This window comes from Sebastes fasciatus, chromosome 5 (assembly GCF_043250625.1).
Source record: "Sebastes fasciatus isolate fSebFas1 chromosome 5, fSebFas1.pri, whole genome shotgun sequence".
Taxonomy (NCBI): Eukaryota; Metazoa; Chordata; class Actinopteri; order Perciformes; family Sebastidae; genus Sebastes; species Sebastes fasciatus.
The window spans coordinates 37,662,346-37,685,232 of NC_133799.1; the positions used below are offsets into that span (position 1 = coordinate 37,662,346).

Below are 22,887 nucleotides of genomic sequence, written 5' to 3' on the forward strand. Positions count from 1 at the left end.
AAAACTGAGAATCTGTACTTGTTTAGAGAGTTTTTATTGAGTAGATCAAACTACAACTATAAATACAGGGAATATAAAAATAGGATATATTTAATTATTTAAGAAGAGGACACTTCTCTTGATCCCCAGTGGAAAATATGCCTAAAATCTGTCAAACGATGAATAGGGAATGAACAATGATAGTGAGCCAGCATGCACAATACCATGACCCTGAAATCAAAGCAGCTGAATTGAATGCAGCCATTGTTTCATTTCATTATGTACACCTGTGCTTTCCTTACTGCGACAAGTCAAAATGTCTTCCGTGAAAAAGGCCTATTGGGCCATAAAGACAGAGAGATAAAGGCTGTTCCTGCTGTGAGTCACCGTTTGTATTGTGAGTTTGAGTTAAACATTAACAGAACACCTGAGCCGCTGATCTACTCTCTGCTGGTCGTTTCACACTCAGGGGTTGAAGTTTCAACACGACATCTGAAGCTTCAGCTTTGATTCTCGCTGTGGTTCTTTACTTTTTCACAACTTTGTGTCTTTCGTCAGAGCGGAGGAGCAGTGATCAGCGATGGGACAACTTAGTGCAGTGATTTCCGGTTTGTTGCTGAGTGTCGGAGCGGTGACGGCCCAGAGAGGTACGAGTTGTTCCTACTCTACTGACAGCAACTAGACAGACGGTTATATCCCAGACTGTTTGAAAAGGCGGGTCTCGGTCCGCCTCTGCTGCGGTTCGTTTGTGGTGTGAAAGCAAACGAACCAACCACAGGATATTATGATAGCAGACGTGATTTTAGCATGATTTCAAAAGCTAAACTACTAATAAATCCATCTGCTGTGCTGATAGCTCAGTGAAATCTGTTCAGGAAGCAATCTTATAATTGATCTGTATTCAGCGCGGGAATTTTCCATGATTACTAGATCAAAAGCTGTGAAAACTGCTGTACTTGTTTCCGCCTTTGTGTACTTTGTCAGTTCATTAACTCCATTAAAAAGTGTGTGACAGCGATCCATGGATGTATTAAGAGAACTGGATACAGTGTTGGAGGCGGGGCCCCGTTCATTCCTATGAAAGTTGCTCAGTGGCGCATCAAGGCCTATGGAAAGGATGCTGGGTCACGCGTCACGCCTTTGGGGGTATAACACATGCGCAGTAAAATCTGGTCTGCACTCGCCGAGATTGAGCCAATCGCAACGCACGACCGCAGCTTCAGTTACACTGTGCATGTGTCATACCCCATACCTCAAGACCCATGTTCGCCTGTGATCCAGCCTCCTTTCCATAGGCCTTGTGGCGCATGAAGCCTAAATGGCTCGACTTCCATCTGGAATAGTACCCAGATCTTGGGCTACTTGGAACCGGCGCAGTAGCGTCCGCTCGGTCACATGGCTCGGTCACGAGGTCCCAACGTCACGCCGTCGTCACGGCTTGTGCTCCAGCCTCGGTCTGGGTCTCACTCACATGAACGGACGAAGGGAAATAACTCTGGATTCAGCTATTAGTTCATTTTACAACTTTAAAAACGTAATTTTTTAAATAAGGGTTATTAGAGTGTTCGTACTGGGGAGTTGATTGACCCAAAAAAAATATCCGCAGAGTTACAGACGTCTCTTTCCCAATGGAAGTCTATGGGAAAAAGTATTTTTGGGCCCAATGGCATCATGTGACGGACAAGGAAGTTTCAGTACCGCCGTTTGACCACTACGAAATTTGGGATCGACGACCAGCGCTCTTCCTGGGGGCTTGCAGCTATCCCACAGTAATACGACCCATGCACGAGTCTGTACGTTCCTCGACGTTCGCACCAGTCATCTGGGAGCATGCAAAAGGGCTTTTGTAGGGGAGACCGGGGACAAATAACATCTCAAATATCTCCAATCAGAAACAAGACCATAAAACCATGATGTACATGGTCTGTGGTGATCCCTCCCTGCCTGCCGAAAGTTACTTCTGTTTCTTTATTATGCAAGCAAACAGAAAAGGTTTGAGAGCAAAACTATCAACATGCAATCAAAAAAGTTTTATTGCAAGTAAAATAAATTTGTGATTAACAATGTATTAATGCAAATTCAAATGTTTTCTCTGCAGTAGGGCTGTCAATTGATTAAAATATTTAATCACACAATTTTTATCTGTTCAAAATGAACCTTAAAGGGAGATTTGTCAAGTATTTAATACTCTTATCAACGTGGGAGTGGGCAAATATGCTGCTTTATGCAAATGTATGTGCATTTATCATTGGAAATCAATAAACAACACAAAACAATGACAGATATTGTCAAGAAATCCTCACAGGTACTGCATTTAGCATAAAAAATATGCTCAAATCATAACATGGCAAACTGCAGCCCAACAGGCAACAACAGCTGTCAGTGTGTCAGTGTGCTGACTTGACTATGACTTGCCCCAAACTGCATGTGATTATCATAAAGTGGGCATGTCTGTAAAAGGGAGACTCGTGGGTACCCATAGAACCCATTTACAGTCACTGATCTGGAGGTCAGAGGTCAAGGGACCCCTTTAAAAATGGACATACCAGTTTTTCCTCGCCAAAATTAGCATAACTTTGTAGCATTATTTAGCCTCCTCTGCGACAAGCTAGTATGACATGGTTGGTACCGATGGATTCCTCAGTTTTTCTAGTTTCATATGATGCCAGTATCTTCACTCTAGCATTAAAACAACCTAAAATTCGCAAGTTGCGTTAATGCGTTAAAGAAATTAGTGGCGTTAAAACGAACTTGCGTGTTATTAACGCGTTCACACTGACGGCCCGAGTTTCAATCAATATTGTGACGCTAACATTGCTTGTAAGAACATACGATGACTGTGAACAAGTAGAACACAAATACAAGTTACCTACGTAAGAAGTGTATCCAAATAGCTCAAGAGGTTTTTGAGTAATGACATCAAAACCAAAACGTTTTTACAATTGCCCCATGTCTCCCCTATAGTCCTGTCTCTAGCATTATTCATCATAAACGTACATGCGGTCGATTTGCAGTCTAATTATACTAATAATCCTTATAATATGTTATTAATCAAATACCATTAATATACACATCAGAAGCCTCAAAGTGCTCCATAAACTCAGAAGACAGTCACCGGCATTTGATTTTCTCACGTAGATCCTGATGATGCAGGATGACAATCTCAAAACTGTCCAACAGCGAGTAACCCATCACTCTGCATTATTCATGTTCACTCCTCTGGTTCATTTGTAAAAAATCAGTCAGTGTGAACAGGATGTATCATTATTCCCTTGGTCTGGACCAAATGAACCAACTACAGGTGTGAAAGCACCATCCAAATATAAGTACCAAAGGTAAAAGTACTCAGGTCATTATGCAGAATGGCTCCTTTCAGAATAATATATATTACTGGATTATAATTATCGATGCATTAATGTGTTCACTTTAATGTTGCAGCTGGTAAAGGTGGAACTCATTTTAATTTATTTATATACAGATGGGTAGCTTAGCCTATAATAATATATCATGTTTTTATAGTTGATTATATTTTGTATTATTAAAGCTTCAGTAGGCAGAACGTTTTTGGCATCATTGGGCAAAAATTCCACCTTTCAGCATATTGTAATTCAAGTGTTCTTGCACCTCCTCATGGCTCTGTTTTCAGGCTTTAAAACATATAGCCTGTGACGGGAGACTTTGACCAATCACAGGTCATTTCAGAGAGAGAGCGTTCCTATTGGCTGTGTTCCGGCTGGTGGGCGTTGCTTGATATTTCCTCAACTTATCTCAATATGGCTGCTGGGTCACAAACTTTCTCATTTTACAGCTAAACAATACACTACAAGATGATTCTGAAAACATCTGAGGAGAGAAATAGGCATTACAGTAACAGAATATTGATTCATATTTGATCAGCGCTGCCTAGTTTGACCGTTTGATGGGAGTTTGTGAGTGATTGACAGCTGCTCAGAGATGGCAAGGCTCCAGCTCGGCTCTGATTGGTTGTTTTCCTCCGGTCTGTGAAATCTTGCAGATGCCATTAGGAGCACCAGAGGACACAGAGGCACATGATTCTTTTCACATTACCTGTCTCATGCACTACTGTCAGGATATAGTGACCGTTTAAAAAAATAACTTTTCATATTTGCTCCATTTCTACCCACTGCAGCTTTAAGTTCAAGTGTGATGTAGTGGTACTTTAAATGAGTATTTCTATTTTATGCTGCTTCTATTTCACTACATTTCAGAGGGAAATCAAGTTTTTTTTTCTTCATTATTGTTATTATTATTGGGGTCATTGAGACCAGTCTGGTAAAAGGTTAGCTAATTGTTTATTCTAAAACAGCAGTTTATTTAAACAAACATATATGAGAGATGTGGATGACCTCTGTGTATGTGTTTGTTTTGCAGCCCAGACTCAGATTGATGAGCGTTTGCTGCCTCAGTGGCTCACCGGCCTCATCGCCGTCGCAGCCTTCCTCTTCCTCACCTTCGTCGGCTTCCTGGTGAAGAAGGCCTGGTGTGAGAAGCCCAGCAGGTCAGTCAGAGAAGAGCTTTTAATAACTTTTTATTTATATAACTGAATAGACACACATTGCAGGGTTCATTTAATGTGGTGTTTTTTTTAATAGTTTTTGTACAATTTACAGACATATTGATAAAATAATCGTCAGTGTATTTGATAAGTAAAGTAATTGTTAGTTACAGCCTTAAACTGATGAAAGAAAATGATGAAAAATCTTGAAAAATATTAGTTGTTTTTCTTTATGGACTTTGTTTTTATGCCACCGCGACAACGTAGGCATTTTTAATAATGCAGTCCAAATAAAGTGCATCTGTCTGCAGGAGGAAGACCACTGTGGAGTTGGTGAAAGAAAATGAATTTGTCGTGACCAACGAAAACACCTACGAGACCAGTCTGGACATGGTCAGGTAGGACCAACAACAAATAAATACTTCACATTATTTGTTTTTTCTCTCTCTCTCTCTCTCTCTCTCTCTCTCTCTCTCTCTCTCTCTCTCTCTCTCTCTCTCTCTCTCTCTCTCTCGCTAAATAAACTATTTTAAAAGCCTCTCAGATCAGCTGGAAAATGCATCATCACAAAGCAGAAAACAGGGCTGTTTTTCTGACACCATGAAAAGTTGTGGTTCTCAAAGGACAGCGATGCTAGGAACATATGAAGATCTTATAGAATATATATAATACTAGAAGTGCACTCGGAGAGCGCAGACCGTTCAGCTTGCACCATCATCCACATGTGTTTTTGTTTATGTTGATATCAGCAGAGCATTATAAAATGACTTCAGGGGAAGTGGTCAGAAACGAAATAAAACTCACCTAAAGCGTCGTCATCACTCTTTGCAACAGTCACCAAGTGTGCTTTGGTCGAAGTAAACTGTGATGTCACCATGTTTGATGAGGAAAGCTGGCAGAAGGAGAGAGCTGGGTGACGCGTCATGAACGTGTCATCAGTTACACTGCACATGTCCTACTGTAAAGCCTGTGGTGTTAATGCACAGGCTGAGCGGAGTTTTTTAAAAGAATTCCGAAGCCGGATCATAATCCGGATTGCCACCAAAATCTAATGGATTGTTCATTGTGCCACACTCCACCCCTCCAAAATATTTCATTCAAATCCATCACGGACTTTTGGAGTAATCCTCCAAACGGACAAACCAACATACAAACCAACAAACCAATGCCGGTGAAAACATAACCTCCTTCCTAGGCCTTTGGCCTTGGCAGAGGTAATAATATATGCATTGCTGTAGCTTAAACTACCCAACAGTATATAAAGGGGTTAAAATTAGCACAACCATGAACATCTACAGCAGTAAAATACATCATACACATTAATGCAGCAGTAATATTAATCCAAAAACATCATATATAATAGTAAATCACTGACAGGGAAGATTTTACTGCACAATGAGTACTTTTACCTTCAGTACTTAAGTACATGTTGCTGATAATACTTTTACTTAAATAAAGTTTTGAATGCAGGACTTTTACTTGTAGTGGAGTGTTTTCACAGTGTGGTATTAGTACTTTTACTTCAGTAAAGGTACTTCAGTAAAGGAGTACTTCTTCCAACTCTGGACTAAGTTTTAATAACGAAGTGTGTTTGTCCATCAGGAGCAAAGACGATACGAACACTTACGACGACCTGGTGATCGACTACACTGACGACAAAGTTACCGCCATGTGACCGTCCTGCACTGATCCTATGATCCTATTGGCTGTCTCAATGGCGTCCTCACCAACTCTGGACGGAGACACACAAAACACACACAATTCTTTTTTTATAGAAAAGAAAAACACATTTAATGTTGTCTTTGTTTTGTTGTACCTGTTGTCCCCAGCGGGTGGAGCTTAGAGTGAGGAACTTCAGTTATCATCCATGTTGAATTTACTGAAATATTTCTGACTGCTTGATTTGTTTCATTTTCATTGTACCTTCATATCCTATCATTTATCAGAAATTGTGAGATTATTAGTATTTGTTTATTAGATCTGAGGCTTTAAGTAGATCAATATATTATGTACTGTGTTTGCATGTTTTTCAGTCACCTCTTCAGAGCAGTAAACAGGGAAAAGCAGCTCTCTGTCCTGTGATCTTTGTGCTGATTAATAAGTTATCGTTTCTAACAAACTGCTGTGTCGGCTCTCATTACTGATCAATGAAAGAATGACCTGCGATTAATAATTAAACACTCTGACAGTAAAGTCCCATTTTACTGAAAACACTTACACAGTGGAGTGTCTGTGGATAGTTCACGTGTCTGTAATGACAGCGGGACAGTGGAGAGTCTGCGGTTAGTTCAGGTGTCTGTAATAACAGCAGGACAGTGGAGAGTCTGTGGTTAGTTCAGGTGTAGGGATTTGGCAGTAACAGGTTTGGTTATTAGCAAATTCATAAATAAATAATAATAAAATAATTAATATTAATAAGAATTATCAATAAACATTAATAATAAACGGGGCACCACCCTGGAATCAGGGACCAATAACCAAAACGTTAATATAGTCTCATTAAATATACTAAACTCTCAATATGGAATGTTGATTAATAATTAAATCAATAACCAAATTAGATAGTAAAGGTTGAAGGATATTGGAGTTCTTGACATAGCAGAGGTTGGCATTATTCACTCTTGTACAACATTAAACAGACAAGCATGTATATTCCACAAACATTTATTTACAAGATAATAAAGGTTTAAAACACAATATTAATCTAACTAAATAACTAAACTATACAAACCAAACAAAGTGTGTGTGTGTGTGTGTGTGTGTGAGAGAGAGAGAGAGGGAGAGAGACAAGATGGCTTCTTGTCTCAAGATGTCTGCCTACAGACAAAAGGGCGAGCACTGTAAAACTACAAAGATGGCGGGATCAAAGATGGCCACCAACATGTCACCACATGGCCTCTTTGTTCTTTGGAGCACATGTGCTCAGGAAGGACAGAGAGGGGGGTGATGTGGGGGTTAAGATTATCTGAAGCTGTATGTTTATGTTTAACTAATTCACAGTTTATGTATGTGATCTTAATGTGTGTTAGATATGCAGTGGGTTAAAAAAATGGTTAATTTGCATGCAAGACCTTGTCTATGTGAAGCATAAACTAAACACATCAGATGTGGCGAAGCCACCTACCAGAATATCTTAACTACAAATAATATCACAACATTAAACATATCAAAACAGGTACATTCTAGAAATCAAAGTTGAACAGTCTTGCTCAGCCATGTGTAATTGCTACTGCTAAGGTAAGCCCAGTACGTTACCAATCCATGGAAGAAAAGGGTTTGTAATTCCATGTGTTGAAGTTGTGGTTCCAAGTCAAAGATGTCGTCTTTGCTGTGCTCAAATCAAGTTGTGCAGATTGGAGGAAGCTGATTGCTCCAATACTTTCTTCCCAGCAGCTTGATAGCTTGGTGCTAACTTCCTTGCGGTTGTGGCTTGAAGTTAGTAGGTAAAAAGGCAGGCTCTCGCGTCCTGTGCCTTAGACGTTCCTTGTGTTCCTATGGCTGTTTCCTAAGCAGGTCAGGAGAGATGAGGAGGAGGTGAAGAAAGAGCAGAAAGAGGAGGAACAAAGAGATTCCTCTGGGTCCACAGCCAATGGCTGCATGACTCAAGGATCCTGAGAAGCGTAGTTCATTGTCTTTGCCACCAGTAATGGTGGGTCCATACACAGGTGTCTGTAATAACAGCGGAACAGTGGAGAGTCTGTGGTTAGTTCACATGTCTGTAATAACAGTGGAACAGTGGAGAGTCTGTGGTTAGTTCACGTGTCTGTAATAACAGCGGGGCAGTGGAGAGTCTGCGGTTAGTTCAGGTGTCTGTAATAACAGCGGGACAGTGGAGAGTCTGTGGTTAGTTCACGTGTCTGTAATAACAGTGGAACAGTGGAGAGTCTGTTGTTAGTTCACGTGTCTGTAATAACATCGGGACAGTGTAGAGTCTGTGGTTAGTTGAAGTCTATGTAATAACAGTGGGACAGTGGAAAGTCTGTGGTTAGTTCACGTGTCTGTAATAACAGCGGGACAGTGGAGAGTCTGCGGTTAGTTCAGGTGTCTATAATAACAGCGGAACAGTGGAGAGCCTGTGGTTAGTTCAGCTGTCTGAAATAACAGCGGGACATTGGAGAGTCTGCGGTTAGTTCACGTGTTTGTAATAAAAGTGGGACAGTGGGACAGTGGAGAGTCTGGTTAGTTCAGGTGTCTGTAATAACAGTGTGACATTGGAGAGTCTGCGGTTAGTTCAGGTGTCTGTAATAATAGCGGGACAGTGGAGAGTCTGTGGTTAGTTAAGGTGTCTGTAATAACAGCGGGACAGTGGAAAGTCTGTGGTTAGGTCAGGTGTCTGTAATAACAGTGGGACAGTGGAGAGTCTGTGGTTAGTTAAGGTGTCTGTAATAACAGCGGGACAGTGTAGAGTCTGAAGTTAGTTCAGGTGTCTGTAATAACAGTGGGACAGTGGAGAGTCAGTGGTTAGTTCACGTGTCTGTAAAAACAGCGGGACAGTGGAGAGTCTGTGGTTAGTTCAGGTGTCTGTAATAACAGCAGAACAGTGGAGAGTCTGTGGTTAGTTCAAGTCTCTGTAATAACAGTGGGACAGTGGAGAGTCTGTGGTTAGTTCAGGTGTCTGTAATAACAGCAGAACAGTGGAGAGTCTGTGGTTAGTTCAACTGTCTGTAATAACAGCGGGACAGTGGAGAGTCTGCGGTTAGTTCACGTGTCTGTCATAACAGTGGGACAGTGGAGAGTCTGTGGTTAGTTCAGGTGTCTGTAATAACAGTGAGACAGTGGGACAGTGGAGAGTTTGTGGTTAGTTCAGGTGTCTGTAATAACAGTGGGACAGTGGAGAGTCTGCTGTTAGGTCAGGTGTCTGTAATAATAGCAGGACAGTGGAGAGTCTGTGGTTAGTTCAGGTGTATGTAATAACAGCAGGACAGTGGAGAGTCTGCGGTTAGTTCAGATGTCTGTAAAAACAGTGGGACAGTGGAGAGTCTGTGGTTAGTTCAGGTGTCTGTAATAACAGCGGGACAGTGGAGAGTCTGTGGTTAGTTCAAGTGTCTGTAATAACAGCGGGACAGTGGAGAGTCTGTGGTTAGTTCAGATGTCTGTAAAAACAGTGGGACTGTGGAGAGTATGTGGTTAGTTCAGGTGTCTGTAATAACAGCGGGACAGTGGAGAGTCTGTGGTTAGTTCAAGTGTCTGTAATAACAGCGGGACAGTGGAGAGTCTGTGGTTAGTTCAGGTGTCTGTAATAACAGCGGTACAGTGGAGAGTCTGTGGTTAGTTCAAGTCTCTGTAATAACAGCGGGACAGTGGAGAGTCTGTGGTTAGTTCAGGTGTCCGTAATAACAGTGGGACAGTGGGACAGTGGAGAGTCTGTGGTTAGTTCACGTGTCTGTAATAAAAGCGGCACATTGGAGAGTCTGTGGTTAGTTCAGGTGTCTGTAATAACAGCGGGACAGTGGAGAGTCTGTGGTTAGTTCAAGTGTCTGTAATAACAGCGGGACAGTGGAGAGTCTGTGGTTAGTTCAGGTGTCTGTAATAACAGCGGTACAGTGGAGAGTCTGTGGTTAGTTCAAGTCTCTGTAATAACAGCGGGACAGTGGAGAGTCTGTGGTTAGTTCAGGTGTCCGTAATAACAGTGGGACAGTGGGACAGTGGAGAGTCTGTGGTTAGTTCACGTGTCTGTAATAAAAGCGGCACATTGGAGAGTCTGTGGTTAGTTCAACTGTCTGTAATAAAAGCGGCACATTGGAAAGTCTGTGGTTAGTTCAACTGTCTGTAATAACAGCGGGACAGTCGAGAGTCTGGTTATTTCAAGTCTCTGTAATAACAGCGGGACAGTGGAGAGTCTGTGGTTAGTTCAGGTGTCTGTAATAACAGTAGGACAGTGGAGAGTCTGTGGTTAGTTCAGGTGTCTGTAATAACAGTGGGACAGTCGAGAGTCTGTGGTTAGTTCACGTGTCTGTAATAACAGTGGAACAGTGGAGAGTCTGTGGTTAGTTCAAGTCTCTGTAATAACAGCAGAACAGTGGAGAGTCTGTGGTTAGTTCAAGTCTCTGTAATAACAGTGGGACAGTGGAGAGTCTGTGGTTAGTTCAGGTGTCTGTAATAACAGCAGAACAGTGGAGAGTCTGTGGTTAGTTCAACTGTCTGTAATAACAGCGGGACAGTGGAGAGTCTGCGGTTAGTTCACGTGTCTGTCATAACAGTGGGACAGTGGAGAGTCTGTGGTTAGTTCAGGTGTCTGTAATAACAGTGAGACAGTGGGACAGTGGAGAGTTTGTGGTTAGTTCAGGTGTCTGTAATAACAGTGGGACAGTGGAGAGTCTGCTGTTAGGTCAGGTGTCTGTAATAATAGCAGGACAGTGGAGAGTCTGTGGTTAGTTCAGGTGTATGTAATAACAGCAGGACAGTGGAGAGTCTGCGGTTAGTTCAGATGTCTGTAAAAACAGTGGGACAGTGGAGAGTCTGTGGTTAGTTCAGGTGTCTGTAATAACAGCGGGACAGTGGAGAGTCTGTGGTTAGTTCAAGTGTCTGTAATAACAGCGGGACAGTGGAGAGTCTGTGGTTAGTTCAGATGTCTGTAAAAACAGTGGGACTGTGGAGAGTATGTGGTTAGTTCAGGTGTCTGTAATAACAGCGGGACAGTGGAGAGTCTGTGGTTAGTTCAAGTGTCTGTAATAACAGCGGGACAGTGGAGAGTCTGTGGTTAGTTCAGGTGTCTGTAATAACAGCGGTACAGTGGAGAGTCTGTGGTTAGTTCAAGTCTCTGTAATAACAGCGGGACAGTGGAGAGTCTGTGGTTAGTTCAGGTGTCCGTAATAACAGTGGGACAGTGGGACAGTGGAGAGTCTGTGGTTAGTTCACGTGTCTGTAATAAAAGCGGCACATTGGAGAGTCTGTGGTTAGTTCAGGTGTCTGTAATAACAGCGGGACAGTGGAGAGTCTGTGGTTAGTTCAAGTGTCTGTAATAACAGCGGGACAGTGGAGAGTCTGTGGTTAGTTCAGGTGTCTGTAATAACAGCGGTACAGTGGAGAGTCTGTGGTTAGTTCAAGTCTCTGTAATAACAGCGGGACAGTGGAGAGTCTGTGGTTAGTTCAGGTGTCCGTAATAACAGTGGGACAGTGGGACAGTGGAGAGTCTGTGGTTAGTTCACGTGTCTGTAATAAAAGCGGCACATTGGAGAGTCTGTGGTTAGTTCAACTGTCTGTAATAAAAGCGGCACATTGGAAAGTCTGTGGTTAGTTCAACTGTCTGTAATAACAGCGGGACAGTCGAGAGTCTGGTTATTTCAAGTCTCTGTAATAACAGCGGGACAGTGGAGAGTCTGTGGTTAGTTCAGGTGTCTGTAATAACAGTAGGACAGTGGAGAGTCTGTGGTTAGTTCAGGTGTCTGTAATAACAGTGAGACAGTGGGACAGTCGAGAGTCTGTGGTTAGTTCACGTGTCTGTAATAACAGTGGAACAGTGGAGAGTCTGTGGTTAGTTCAAGTCTCTGTAATAACAGTGGGACAGTGGAGAGTCTGTGGTTAGTTCAGGTGTCTGTAATAACAGTGGAACAGTGGAGAGTCTGTGGTTAGTTCAAGTCTCTGTAATAACAGTGGGACAGTGGAGAGTCTGTGGTTAGTTCAGGTGTCTGTAATAACAGCAGAACAGTGGAGAGTCTGTGGTTAGTTCAACTGTCTGTAATAACAGCGGGACAGTGGAGAGTCTGCGGTTAGTTCAGGTGTCTGTAATAACAGCAGGACAGTGGAGAGTCTGCGGTTAGTTCAGATGTCTGTAAAAACAGTGGGACAGTGGAGAGTCTGTGGTTAGTTCAGGTGTCTGTAATAACAGCGGGACAGTGGAGAGTCTGTGGTTAGTTCAAGTGTCTGTAATAACAGCGGGACAGTGGAGAGTCTGTGGTTAGTTCAGATGTCTGTAAAAACAGTGGGACTGTGGAGAGTATGTGGTTAGTTCAGGTGTCTGTTATAACAGCGGGACAGTGGAGAGTCTGTGGTTAGTTCAAGTGTCTGTAATAACAGCGGGACAGTGGAGAGTCTGTGGTTAGTTCAGGTGTCTGTAATAACAGCGGTACAGTGGAGAGTCTGTGGTTAGTTCAAGTCTCTGTAATAACAGCGGGACAGTGGAGAGTCTGTGGTTAGTTCAGGTGTCCGTAATAACAGTGGGACAGTGGGACAGTGGAGAGTCTGTGGTTAGTTCACGTGTCTGTAATAAAAGCGGCACATTGGAGAGTCTGTGGTTAGTTCAACTGTCTGTAATAAAAGCGGCACATTGGAAAGTCTGTGGTTAGTTCAACTGTCTGTAATAACAGCGGGACAGTGGAGAGTCTGTGGTTAGTTCAAGCCTCTGTAATAACAGCGGGACAGTGGAGAGTCTGTGGTTAGTTCAGGTGTCTGTAATAACAGCGGGACAGTCGAGAGTCTGGTTATTTCAAGTCTCTGTAATAACAGCGGGACAGTGGAGAGTCTGTGGTTAGTTCAGGTGTCTGTAATAACAGTAGGACAGTGGAGAGTCTGTGGTTAGTTCAGGTGTCTGTAATAACAGCGGGACAGTGGAGTGTCTGTGGTTAGTTCAGGTGTCTGTAATAACAGTGGGAAATTGGAGAGTCTGTGGTTAGTTCACGTGTCGGTAATAACAGTGGGACATCAGCCAACCCTCACCTTTGTCCTAGATGTCCCTCGAGAGTCTACCCATCAGAAACTTGTAGAGGACAACACAGACAGGTTTCATACAGACTGTGACCTCTCACACCTGTACCGGACTATACACACCTGAAGAAAAAACAAAGAGATTCAAATTCAGGAGACTCCAGCGAAGTAGATGTGCTCTCTTTACATTTTAATAAAACACGGATCAAACAGAGTTGACATCAGAACAGACAGAAAGATCATTCACAACGGGTTTCACATCAGCTGTCCTCTGACAAAAAGACTCTCTGTTGGCTCTGCTGGGACTCTTCCCAGCAGAGCCAACAGAGAGTCTTTTTGGATCAATTTCAAATGGGGACTGATCAGTTTGGGGACGTCAGGTGATGGACTTTGGGTCTGGAGGGGCTGAGCTGCAGGTTTTTTTTAGGATGTTAGATTTGAGCTGTTTCATTATTTTTATATTCTTACAAGTTTCTGATTCACAACTTGTCCCATTTCTGCTCTTTCCTCAAGCCGTAATCCCTGAACAAATACTCCCATTAGAGCCTGACTGATACATTATATATTATATATTATCTTCTCCCAGAACTCTCAGTAGGATTATATATGGTCTGGTCAGTAACAGTAAATGTCAGCAGACAAATGTTTGAGGTCTCCAGTACAGAGTTTGTCCACCAGAGAGTGCTGACAGGCTGATTTTTTTACACTGTAAAATGGCCCAAACAAGAGCCACGACTCTTCAAGAACCACATTACACACATCTTTATCAAATATATGCATCTCATGTGGTTGAATGCTCTGGGAAAAGCTACCCAGATGATCTTGGTTACAATTATTTCACAAAACTTAATAAAACTGTCACATTCACTCAAATTGGCCTAATTTAGTAGCCAGTTGGACCTGAGAATCTAAGTCCCGGATCCCCAAATTTTACAGTTTCATCTTTAACTGTTTGGTTTCATTTGTGTCGATAAACTCAACCTAAGGACATTCAAAGACAAGTAATAAAGTCTACAAAACCTGCAGTGGAACCTGCCAAATGCGGTTTCCCCTCAAATTTACACAAGTCTGATTTAAATTTTTTAGGTCATGAAATGTTAAAGAGGAGAAGCTCAAATACAAAAATATCAGTATTGTAAAAACCTGCAGAATGCTCATCAAAAAAATGAGAGTAGATGAAAAAGACTGGATTTGACTGATGGCTGTTTTGCTGTGTTTTTCTTTAAAGGGATTTTAGCATCATGGCTCGCTGCACTGGAGCAACACGAGGAAACGACAAGAGAAACGTGTGTGAAACTACATAGATTGTAAAGATGGATGACGCGTCTCCGCTTCCTCCCAGTGAAGGTGAAGTCAAAATATCCTGGACACGGGAGCTGCCATCTTGAGATTTTGATGTCATTTGGAGCCAGAGTCTGCGTAGTAGTGATCGTGCGGCTGGAGGGGAGTATTGAGATCCCGCCAACACGTGTACTTTGATTTTTTAGTTTGGCCCACCAGTAAGCAATTGAGGTATTTTGGCCTCACTTTTGGGGGGCTGTCATGTGGTCCTTCCAGTCTATGGTTCATTATCATAAAATACGTACCACTGTACTGCTTCGCTTTCCCCCAGAACTCAAGCATTGTTGTCATCGAGTGTCTCATGAAATTAGTTGTAAAAATACAAACTTGCTTGAAAATAAGGTGATTTTCCTGGTAATTTATAACGCCTCGTTCAGACAAGATGGTAAATGGACTTGGACTTATATAGCGCTTTTCTAGTCTTCCGACCACTCAAAGCGCTTTACACTACATGTCAGTATTCACCCATTCACACACACATTCATACACTGATGGCAGAGGCTACTAAGGTGCCAACTTTGCCCATCAGGATTTAATCTAAATACTCATTCACACACCGATGGCTATGCCTCCGGGAGCAATTTTTGGGGTTAAGTGTCTTGCTCAAGGACACATCGACATGTGACCCGGAGCAGCCGGGGATCGAACCACCGACCTTCCGATTGGAGGACAACCTGCTCTACCCTCTGAGCCACAGCCGCCAACAGATGAATATTACAGGGGGAGACGGGGAATTAAATCATCACTGTCATTTAACTCATGGTTCAGGACATTATAAAATGAAATGACAGGATATGGTCTGGAACAGCTCATGTGCATTAAAGGGATAGTTCAGATGTTTTGAAGTGGGGTTGTATGAGGTCCTTATCCATAGTATCCATAATAGGTGTATTACTTACAGTAGATGACGGTCGGCGTTCCCCCAGCTTGGAGAAACAGACAGGAGCAGCGACACTGGAGCAAAGCATTACAGTGCTGTGGACGGGGACGGCGGAAAAACGTATTTTAGCGACCTTAAAGAAAGGCTCACCTAAAAATTTTGTATATCCGTTTAAGTGTACGCTATATTTAGAATATTTTCCGACGGCCAACTGAGCTGAAAGTGAAACGTATCTATACTGTTTTTGTCATCTGAGCCTAAACAGCTAAACCGTGTACTACAAGATGATTCTGAAAACATCTGAGGAGAGTAATAGGCATTAATGTAACAGAATATTGATTCATATTTGATCAGCGCTGCCTAGTTTGACCGTTTGGTCGGAGTTCGCGAGTGATTGACAACCGGCTCTCATAGACAGCAGATGGACAGCAGACCTCAGATCAGCTCTTACTGCTTGTTTTCCTCCGGTCTGTGAAATCTTGCAGATGCCGTTAGGGGCAACGGAGGACACCGGAGGACACAGAGGAACATGATTTTTTTCAGGATACCTGTTTTATGTACTACTGTCACGATATAGCGACGTTTTATAAAAATAACTTTTTTTAATCATATTTGCTCCAATCTCGCTACTTCAGCTTTAAACAGATATAACATTTTTAAAAGTGAGCCTTTCTTTTAGGTGGCTAAAATACATTTTTCTGCCGTCCCCATCCACAGCACTGTATTGCTTTGCTCTGGTGTCGGTACTCCTGGATGCTTGGGGTGTGCCGACCTTCATCTACTGTAAGTAATACACAAAACATACAACTTTCCCTTTAAGCAGGACAAAGACAACAGAGGAAGACAAAATCCCCCACAGGGGGGCGCCAGATATTTGAAGAGGAGGCAAAGATAAGCTACTGTAGGAGGTTAATAGAAAGGCGAGGCCCCGCTCCTTCTGGTGGACCCCATGGGACCTTATTTTGGAAAAAATATGAACGGTAGTCAACGGCAAGAGACAAATCATTTTTTGATCCTGTTTTCCCTCCATGACTCACGCATATGATGTTTATCTATTTCAAAGATAATTTTGCAAGTCAAGAAAGTGTCAGTTTGTTGTAAAACTGTTGAAGTATCAGACTGTGAAAATACGTAATTAGAAAGACTACACACCTAAAAGTTGTGTAGTGACGTCTCTCTCGCTGAAGCTACGATACCTGTGTGTTTCCTACTGGGATGAACTCACACAAGCAAAGGGTCGTTCTTTCTCTTCCCGGCTGATAAACAGACCAGGAGTCGCTGGATAAAACACATCAAGTTAGATAACAATTCATTTGTGCCTGGTCATAGCTAAGCTAGCTAATCACATATGTGTGATTCGTGGCGCAATCCAAATGGGAACAAAAAAATATTTGTCTCTCTCCGTTTACTACCGTACATATTTTTTCCGAAATAAGGTCCCATGGGATCCATTGTAAGGGGCGGGACTTTGCCTCTCTATTTGAGTCAAGAATCACAGTCCTCATAATAACTCGGAGAAATGTGAACACAGACACGGAACATAATGATATCATTCAATGTGACTTGCACTTGCTGAGGATATCATTATTTCTGAAGTCCATCCAGAATAAATGTCCAAGTTTTCTTCAGTATCAAAGTAAAGTAGTGATAGTTGTCCTCGGTACACTGCAAACAGGAGCTGCTAATATATCGAATAGCTAATTCAGCATACTTTTAATGGGGACAGTTTGACAAAATGTAAACAAATTTAAACTAAAAAAGATGTAACATTGTATATGGAAAAAAAATGAATGGGACTTTTACTTCTAACCAGGGGCACATGAAATAATTCCTCCCACTGTGCAACTCTATGTCCTCATCATTTTATTTTAGCAGTTGAAGCAGTCATACTTCACAGGAATTTCCTTCAATCTATTTATTATTCATCTATTGTGCTCTGACTAAAATATCTCTCTATTTTCTCTATAAATAGTACCAAATTACATATTTCTTTCCAGGAAACTTCTGAGGAAATGATCAAGAAATGATGTAAAATAAAGTGCAACCTCAGCTGGTTTTTTGGCAGCGGCTCTGAATGAGTCTTGTGTGAAGGCAAATCAAAGCTGCAAGGAGGTTTCTGACTGTCGAGACAAAGATTCAGACACTGGCACAAACATATTGGTGCTCATAAGAATTAAAACAACAAAAAATACATTGTTCATTTCCAGTGAGATCAAAAATAAATTACAGTTCACCTACTCTGATATCTACAAATGAAAGTACCAAAAATTAAGTAATTATGACAAAAAAAGGCTGAACATAAAGTACTTTGCACTTGATTGATATGTTTTAGGATCCTGCTGAGACAAACAAACTGTTCTCCTTCTGACGCCTACGGCTACTGCTAAATACTTCAATTACACATCTAAATATCTGAACAGAGTACTGTGATATCACACTAAACTTTAGCAAAACTCTGCAAACACACAACTACCTTCACATTGTACAATTTAAGATTGAAAGCAACAGTCTGACATGTTGGTAAATCCTCTTGTTCTCTGTCTAAACTAAGACTGGAGTTATATTCTATTTAGGTTAGCTATCAACATTTATAAGTAGCAAAAGTTATAAATTAATACAACTCAGAGTTTAAATTGAAAGAGGGGAGAAACTGCTGTTTTGAGTGTTAGCTAATTTAAAGGTGCTAAATGTGAGAGTGGGAGCCTCCACATGGCTTTCAACATGGCGACGGCTGAGCCGGCGGCCCGCAGCTAACGGTGCTAACAGTTAAAACAACGGCTACAGTGGTGACAGAGCTACCAGTGTTAACCTGGAGGGAAACCGGAGGGTGGGTTCTACGCTTCCACAACGGCACCAATTGGGACGGCGTTATCAGCTGTAACCACCATATGAGAGCAGTGCAGAACGGTGGCAGTGAGCTAGCCAGTGGGGCACGCTCACATGCACCAACATGCACTAAAAGGCACGCATGGCCGGCCCGGCTATGTCAAAAAAGCAAAGAGAAGCTCTGATTACAACACACACAGAGAGAGAGGGACTTCATTCTCTGCTCAGGAAGACATTACTCCTCTATATCTTTACATAGACAGTAGTGGTTTGCTGTTATATTAATGCTTTGGATACCGAACAGAGCACCTTTAAAGTTTGCCATTTCAACCAGCAAGAGACGGCTAAAGCGTCTAGAGATTGTTACTAAATATTTACAGCCATTAACTGCCAGGTGTAGCCTAACTGTTGTGTAGCTAACTGATAAAGCTAATGTTAGCGTTTCTACAGGAGCGTATGTTCCCAGGGTCCTGTGTTCCCCAGCTCAATATCCTCTTAACATGACTCATTCAGGAGAACCTTCAAATGGTTTTATGTTCTCAGCAATGCTTTTTTTCCTTGGTCGAATGTTCAGTGTATGTTTCCCTCAGTGAATATGTTGAAATCACCCACCTATAGCTAATAGCCTACTGATGTTACAGCCTAATCCTTGAAACCTACGCCCTCAAATTTGCTGGCAAGACCGTTTTGTTGTCTTTAGACACTGATATCTCCACAGAGGCTGAATGGATTTTTACCATTCAAATTGCATTTCAAAAACGTCCACCTGCCTTCGTTCTTTTGCAATTTGAACTGCGAAGTTAACCCTTACCAATCTCTTGCAATGAGGACCCTGGGAACATATGGATGTCCTCGTTTTTACAAGGATGACTAATGGATTCATTAAACCTAATGGGTTGTAATATATGTTAAGATTCCTGTGTGGAATGAGTGTTTTTAAGGGGTACAAAAAGCCCTTCAAATTTCCCAAATAACATGAAAGCCATCTGTTATTTTAAACCTTAAAAGGGCCTTTGTTTTTCATTTAAGGTGAATATTCAGAGATGTCTTTAAATCTATTTTTCAACCCTTTATCCATGCACAAAATCCATTGATTGACCCAAATCTGCGGTCAACCTATAACATTTCCCATGTGACAAAGCTACCCTTAATTTCACCTTATCTGAAAACTTAAGGTATTTTAAGCTACAATCAGGGGTGCTTTGCATGTTAATTGGCTCATTTTAAGGTGTTTTTGCCCCATCAAAAAAAAACTTAATCTAAATACAAAACCCATTACAACACTGTAATATATTACTAGTAATTAATCTATGACTTTTACATGCACTAAACAACATTCAACATGTGAATTGGATTGCTTTGGAGTTGTCTGAAGGTGGATATTTTTCTCTTGATGAGCTAGGCTAACAGTTTCCCCCTGCTTTCAGTCTTTGTGCTAAGCTAGGCTAAACAAATCCTGGACCTACAGAGATGAAACTGATATCTAAAACTCCGGACTCTGTTAGAAAACGGAGAACAATAGCTTTACTAAATGTCAATCTGTTGCTTTTATTCACGCCTGCTTCTAGAAAGCCTTAAACATTTTAAATCTCCATGGAGACACATTTTTATAATTTTTCTCTCCATGATAACAATCATGTGGAAGACACTGTATCTGTTGCCGGGGGCGACAGGGGGTCTCCAAGCCCACCAAGTCCTGAGAGTCATCTCCATGGAGACACGAGTATTTAACATTTATATAATGTTTTCTTTTATGTGTCAATATGGATTCATTACTTGAAGAAAGATGTGTATGTATGAGGAACTAAATGTTTATCAATGTTTTATCGAATGATGGCATTTTTTATAAGATTGTATAGAATTTAAGAACTAAATAGGAAAATTCAAAACTCAGATTTAACAGAAATTTGACGATAAACTTCAGGAAATGTTTGTGTACATTGTGTACATAGAATAACTTCAATAATTATGTGTGTCTCTATCATGACGGAACTTTTTAGTATTGTCTGTTATGGATTAAGAGTTTTAATTAAGGCTCATTGTTTTAAATTTTTACAGGTTTTGACCTATGCTGATTTTTAAAAATGGGCAACCTCTTAGTCCAGTCTTCATTATTTAAGCTCAGAATGTGCTTCAACTGATAAACAGTGAAGACCAGTTTTCAGTAAGATTTTGTTATTGATGGTTTAACCAATTTTCGCCCGTTATTTAATGTTCAAATTAAACACCAGTAAAAACTTAAAAACAATGAACCGTAGGAATGATCCACTCCATGGATCTGTGTAATTTCTCATAACTACACGAGTGGATTTCCCCTCTTTTCCCAAATGTGCTAAGTGCTTTTAAATTTTTTATATGGAAGTCTGGGAATGCAACAAAGGAAATTGTTCAACTAAACTGAAATTTAATTTTCCATTTGTGCCCATAATTTACGACAAAATTATGATTTAAAAAACATTTCCATGTTTGAAAATGCAGTTACTGCTAATTTGAAAAAGAAAAGTCCCTTTTTGATGACTATCTGCTTATCTAACAGCTGGTTCTTTAATAGTTCGTTTTTTATGATGGAGAATAAAAAAAAAGATGTTGATGAGTGTTGGAACGATCAGGAGTGTTACAGTTTACACACTCTCCTCTCCGGTGGTTTCCACATTTATAACAACTGCTAATCGGTGGCTAACAGCTAGCCAGTCATTTACCACAGAGATGCTAAGCTAACTTGTGCAGCTGTGTCAGAGAACACACATCATTTCACCAACACTTCCCTTTTGTTCCTCTGGATTAGAAACAAGAAAACAAACCTCCATGTTGTTCGTTCCAGCCTGCATTAACTAGTGCAGGCTGGATATAAATGTCACTCCATCATGACTCCATATTGATAGCTATTTGTTTTTAGATGATACTCTGAACTGATGTCTAGTAACAGAGTATCTCAACCTTTTCTGGCTTGTGACGCCACGTTTAAGTTTCAGATTTCTCTTAAAGCCAAGATCATCATCCTCACACCCAAACAAGTATCAATATATCAGATGTTTCTCATAGCCACATCTGCATCAAAGAGTATAGAAGCAAAGAGATGAAACTCCAGTGTTTTTTTGACAGCCGCTGCCGCCATTTTGGACTGAAAATGCTTATAATATTTATATTTTATTGTTCAACACAGGCCATTTCGGTAGAATATGACAATAGAATAGAAATAATTTTGTTATACTTTTGTGCGGCAATTTTTGGGCGGACGTTTTACTGGCGTCCGGTAGTTGCTCTCTGTCCAAAATGGCGGAAGCTGATGTTGCAATGGAACGAACAATTGACTTTCATTTCTTGGCAATATACGTTCTTTGTCTGCGTACCAGGTGACCCCACCTGTGGCTGACGCCAAGGTTGAGAAACTCTGTTTCAGGTATTAAAGTGTTGTCATGCACTGGTGTCAAACATCAGTGTGTACTGGTTTCACCCCACAGGAAGTGTGTGTGTGTGTGTGTGTGTGTGTTTGTGTGTTGGCACCGTCTGATGCTGTTTCTTTTTTTTTGCACGTTGGGACGTTCGAAGTTCACGATCCACAATGATTCGTAGTCCAAGAGTCATCAAGAGCGTCTGTGTTCATGTGTGTGTGTGTGCAGGTGATTCATATGTGTATGCATGCAGGTGTGTGTGTGTGTGTGTGTGTGTGTGTTATGACAGGACATCCAGTGTGACAGTTCCTCTCTGTTTCTTCAGGATAGCGACCGCCTGCTCGTGTGTCGCTCCCTGCAAACTCTCTCCGTTCACCGACAGGATCTGGTCGCCCCGCTTCAGACGGCCGTCCACCGCCGCCGCGCCCTGAAACACACGCCAACACACATCTGAATCCCTTCTCAAATCTATTTAGGTTTTCTATCAACATTTATAAGTAACAAAAGTTATTAATAAATACAACTAGGTTAAAGATGAAAAAAAGTTTTGAGTGTTAGCTGATTTGAAGTTTGTCATTTCAACCGGTGAAAAAAACGGCTAAAACGCAAACTAAAAACTGAGGTACAGCAGCTGTTCATTAGTTCAAACTTAGCCTCGTTCTAACAAAAGTGTTTTATCACTAAATTAAAACAGGTTGCACCTCACAATCTCTGCAAACACACAACTACCATCAGGTTGTAAAATGAAAGCAACAGTCTGACATTTGGGTAAATCTAGGTTGACCATATTTTCAAACCCCCAAAACGGACCCTAAAGTGTACCGCACATTCATAGCGTCATTATGACAACACATTGATTGATTGACAAACATACAGACAGTGTTGCTAACTCTTTTCCAATGAAAGTAGTTAGCACTAGCTCCAAAGGTTGCTACAAGTCGCCAGATGACATCATACGCTCATTTGCATATTGGCGACGTCATCCTGCATCACTTGCATAAAGCTTAGTGGTCGTGACGGCTGACTGACTGCCTGCCAGCGCACGGTGCAAGAGGAGACAGATAGACCCTTGCTATTGGCAGAAGAGCCGTGGACTGTGATTACTCTGAGCATCATGCATGGGAATGATTGACTATAAAATATATTTCTCACTTTTTCTCTGATGTGGATAAGTCACTAAAAATTGTCACTAGTCGCTCTACAGAAATTAAGTAAGCTAAGAGGATCTGAAAAGTTGCTAAATCTATAGCGACAAAGTGGCTTAGTTGGCAACATAGCATACAGACAATTCAGTGTTGAATTCAGACGTG

The 22,887-nt window shown here is 41.4% G+C and overlaps 2 protein-coding genes across 6 annotated transcripts in view; one reads left to right on the forward strand and one right to left on the reverse strand.

The window, feature by feature from the left end:
* Positions 1-410: 410 nt before the first annotated feature.
* On the forward strand, positions 411-6,561 carry pdzk1ip1 (PDZK1 interacting protein 1). The gene is made up of 4 exons (XM_074636639.1): positions 411-626; positions 4,372-4,498; positions 4,807-4,893; positions 6,098-6,561. The coding sequence occupies exons 1-4, from the start codon at positions 560-562 to the stop codon at positions 6,168-6,170; spliced, it is 354 nt and encodes a 117-aa protein (XP_074492740.1). The 5' UTR covers positions 411-559; the 3' UTR covers positions 6,171-6,561.
* A 10,644-nt stretch (positions 6,562-17,205) lies between these two features.
* Positions 17,206-22,887, reverse strand: part of patj (PATJ crumbs cell polarity complex component) — a 200,292-nt gene continuing 194,610 nt past the window's right edge. For all 5 annotated transcript variants that reach the window (XM_074636625.1, XM_074636621.1, XM_074636626.1 and 2 more), the window contains one exon: positions 17,206-22,004. In XM_074636625.1, the coding sequence (XP_074492726.1) occupies positions 21,858-22,004 (147 nt within the window). In that variant the 3' untranslated portion in view covers positions 17,206-21,857. The remainder of the gene's footprint in view (positions 22,005-22,887) is intronic.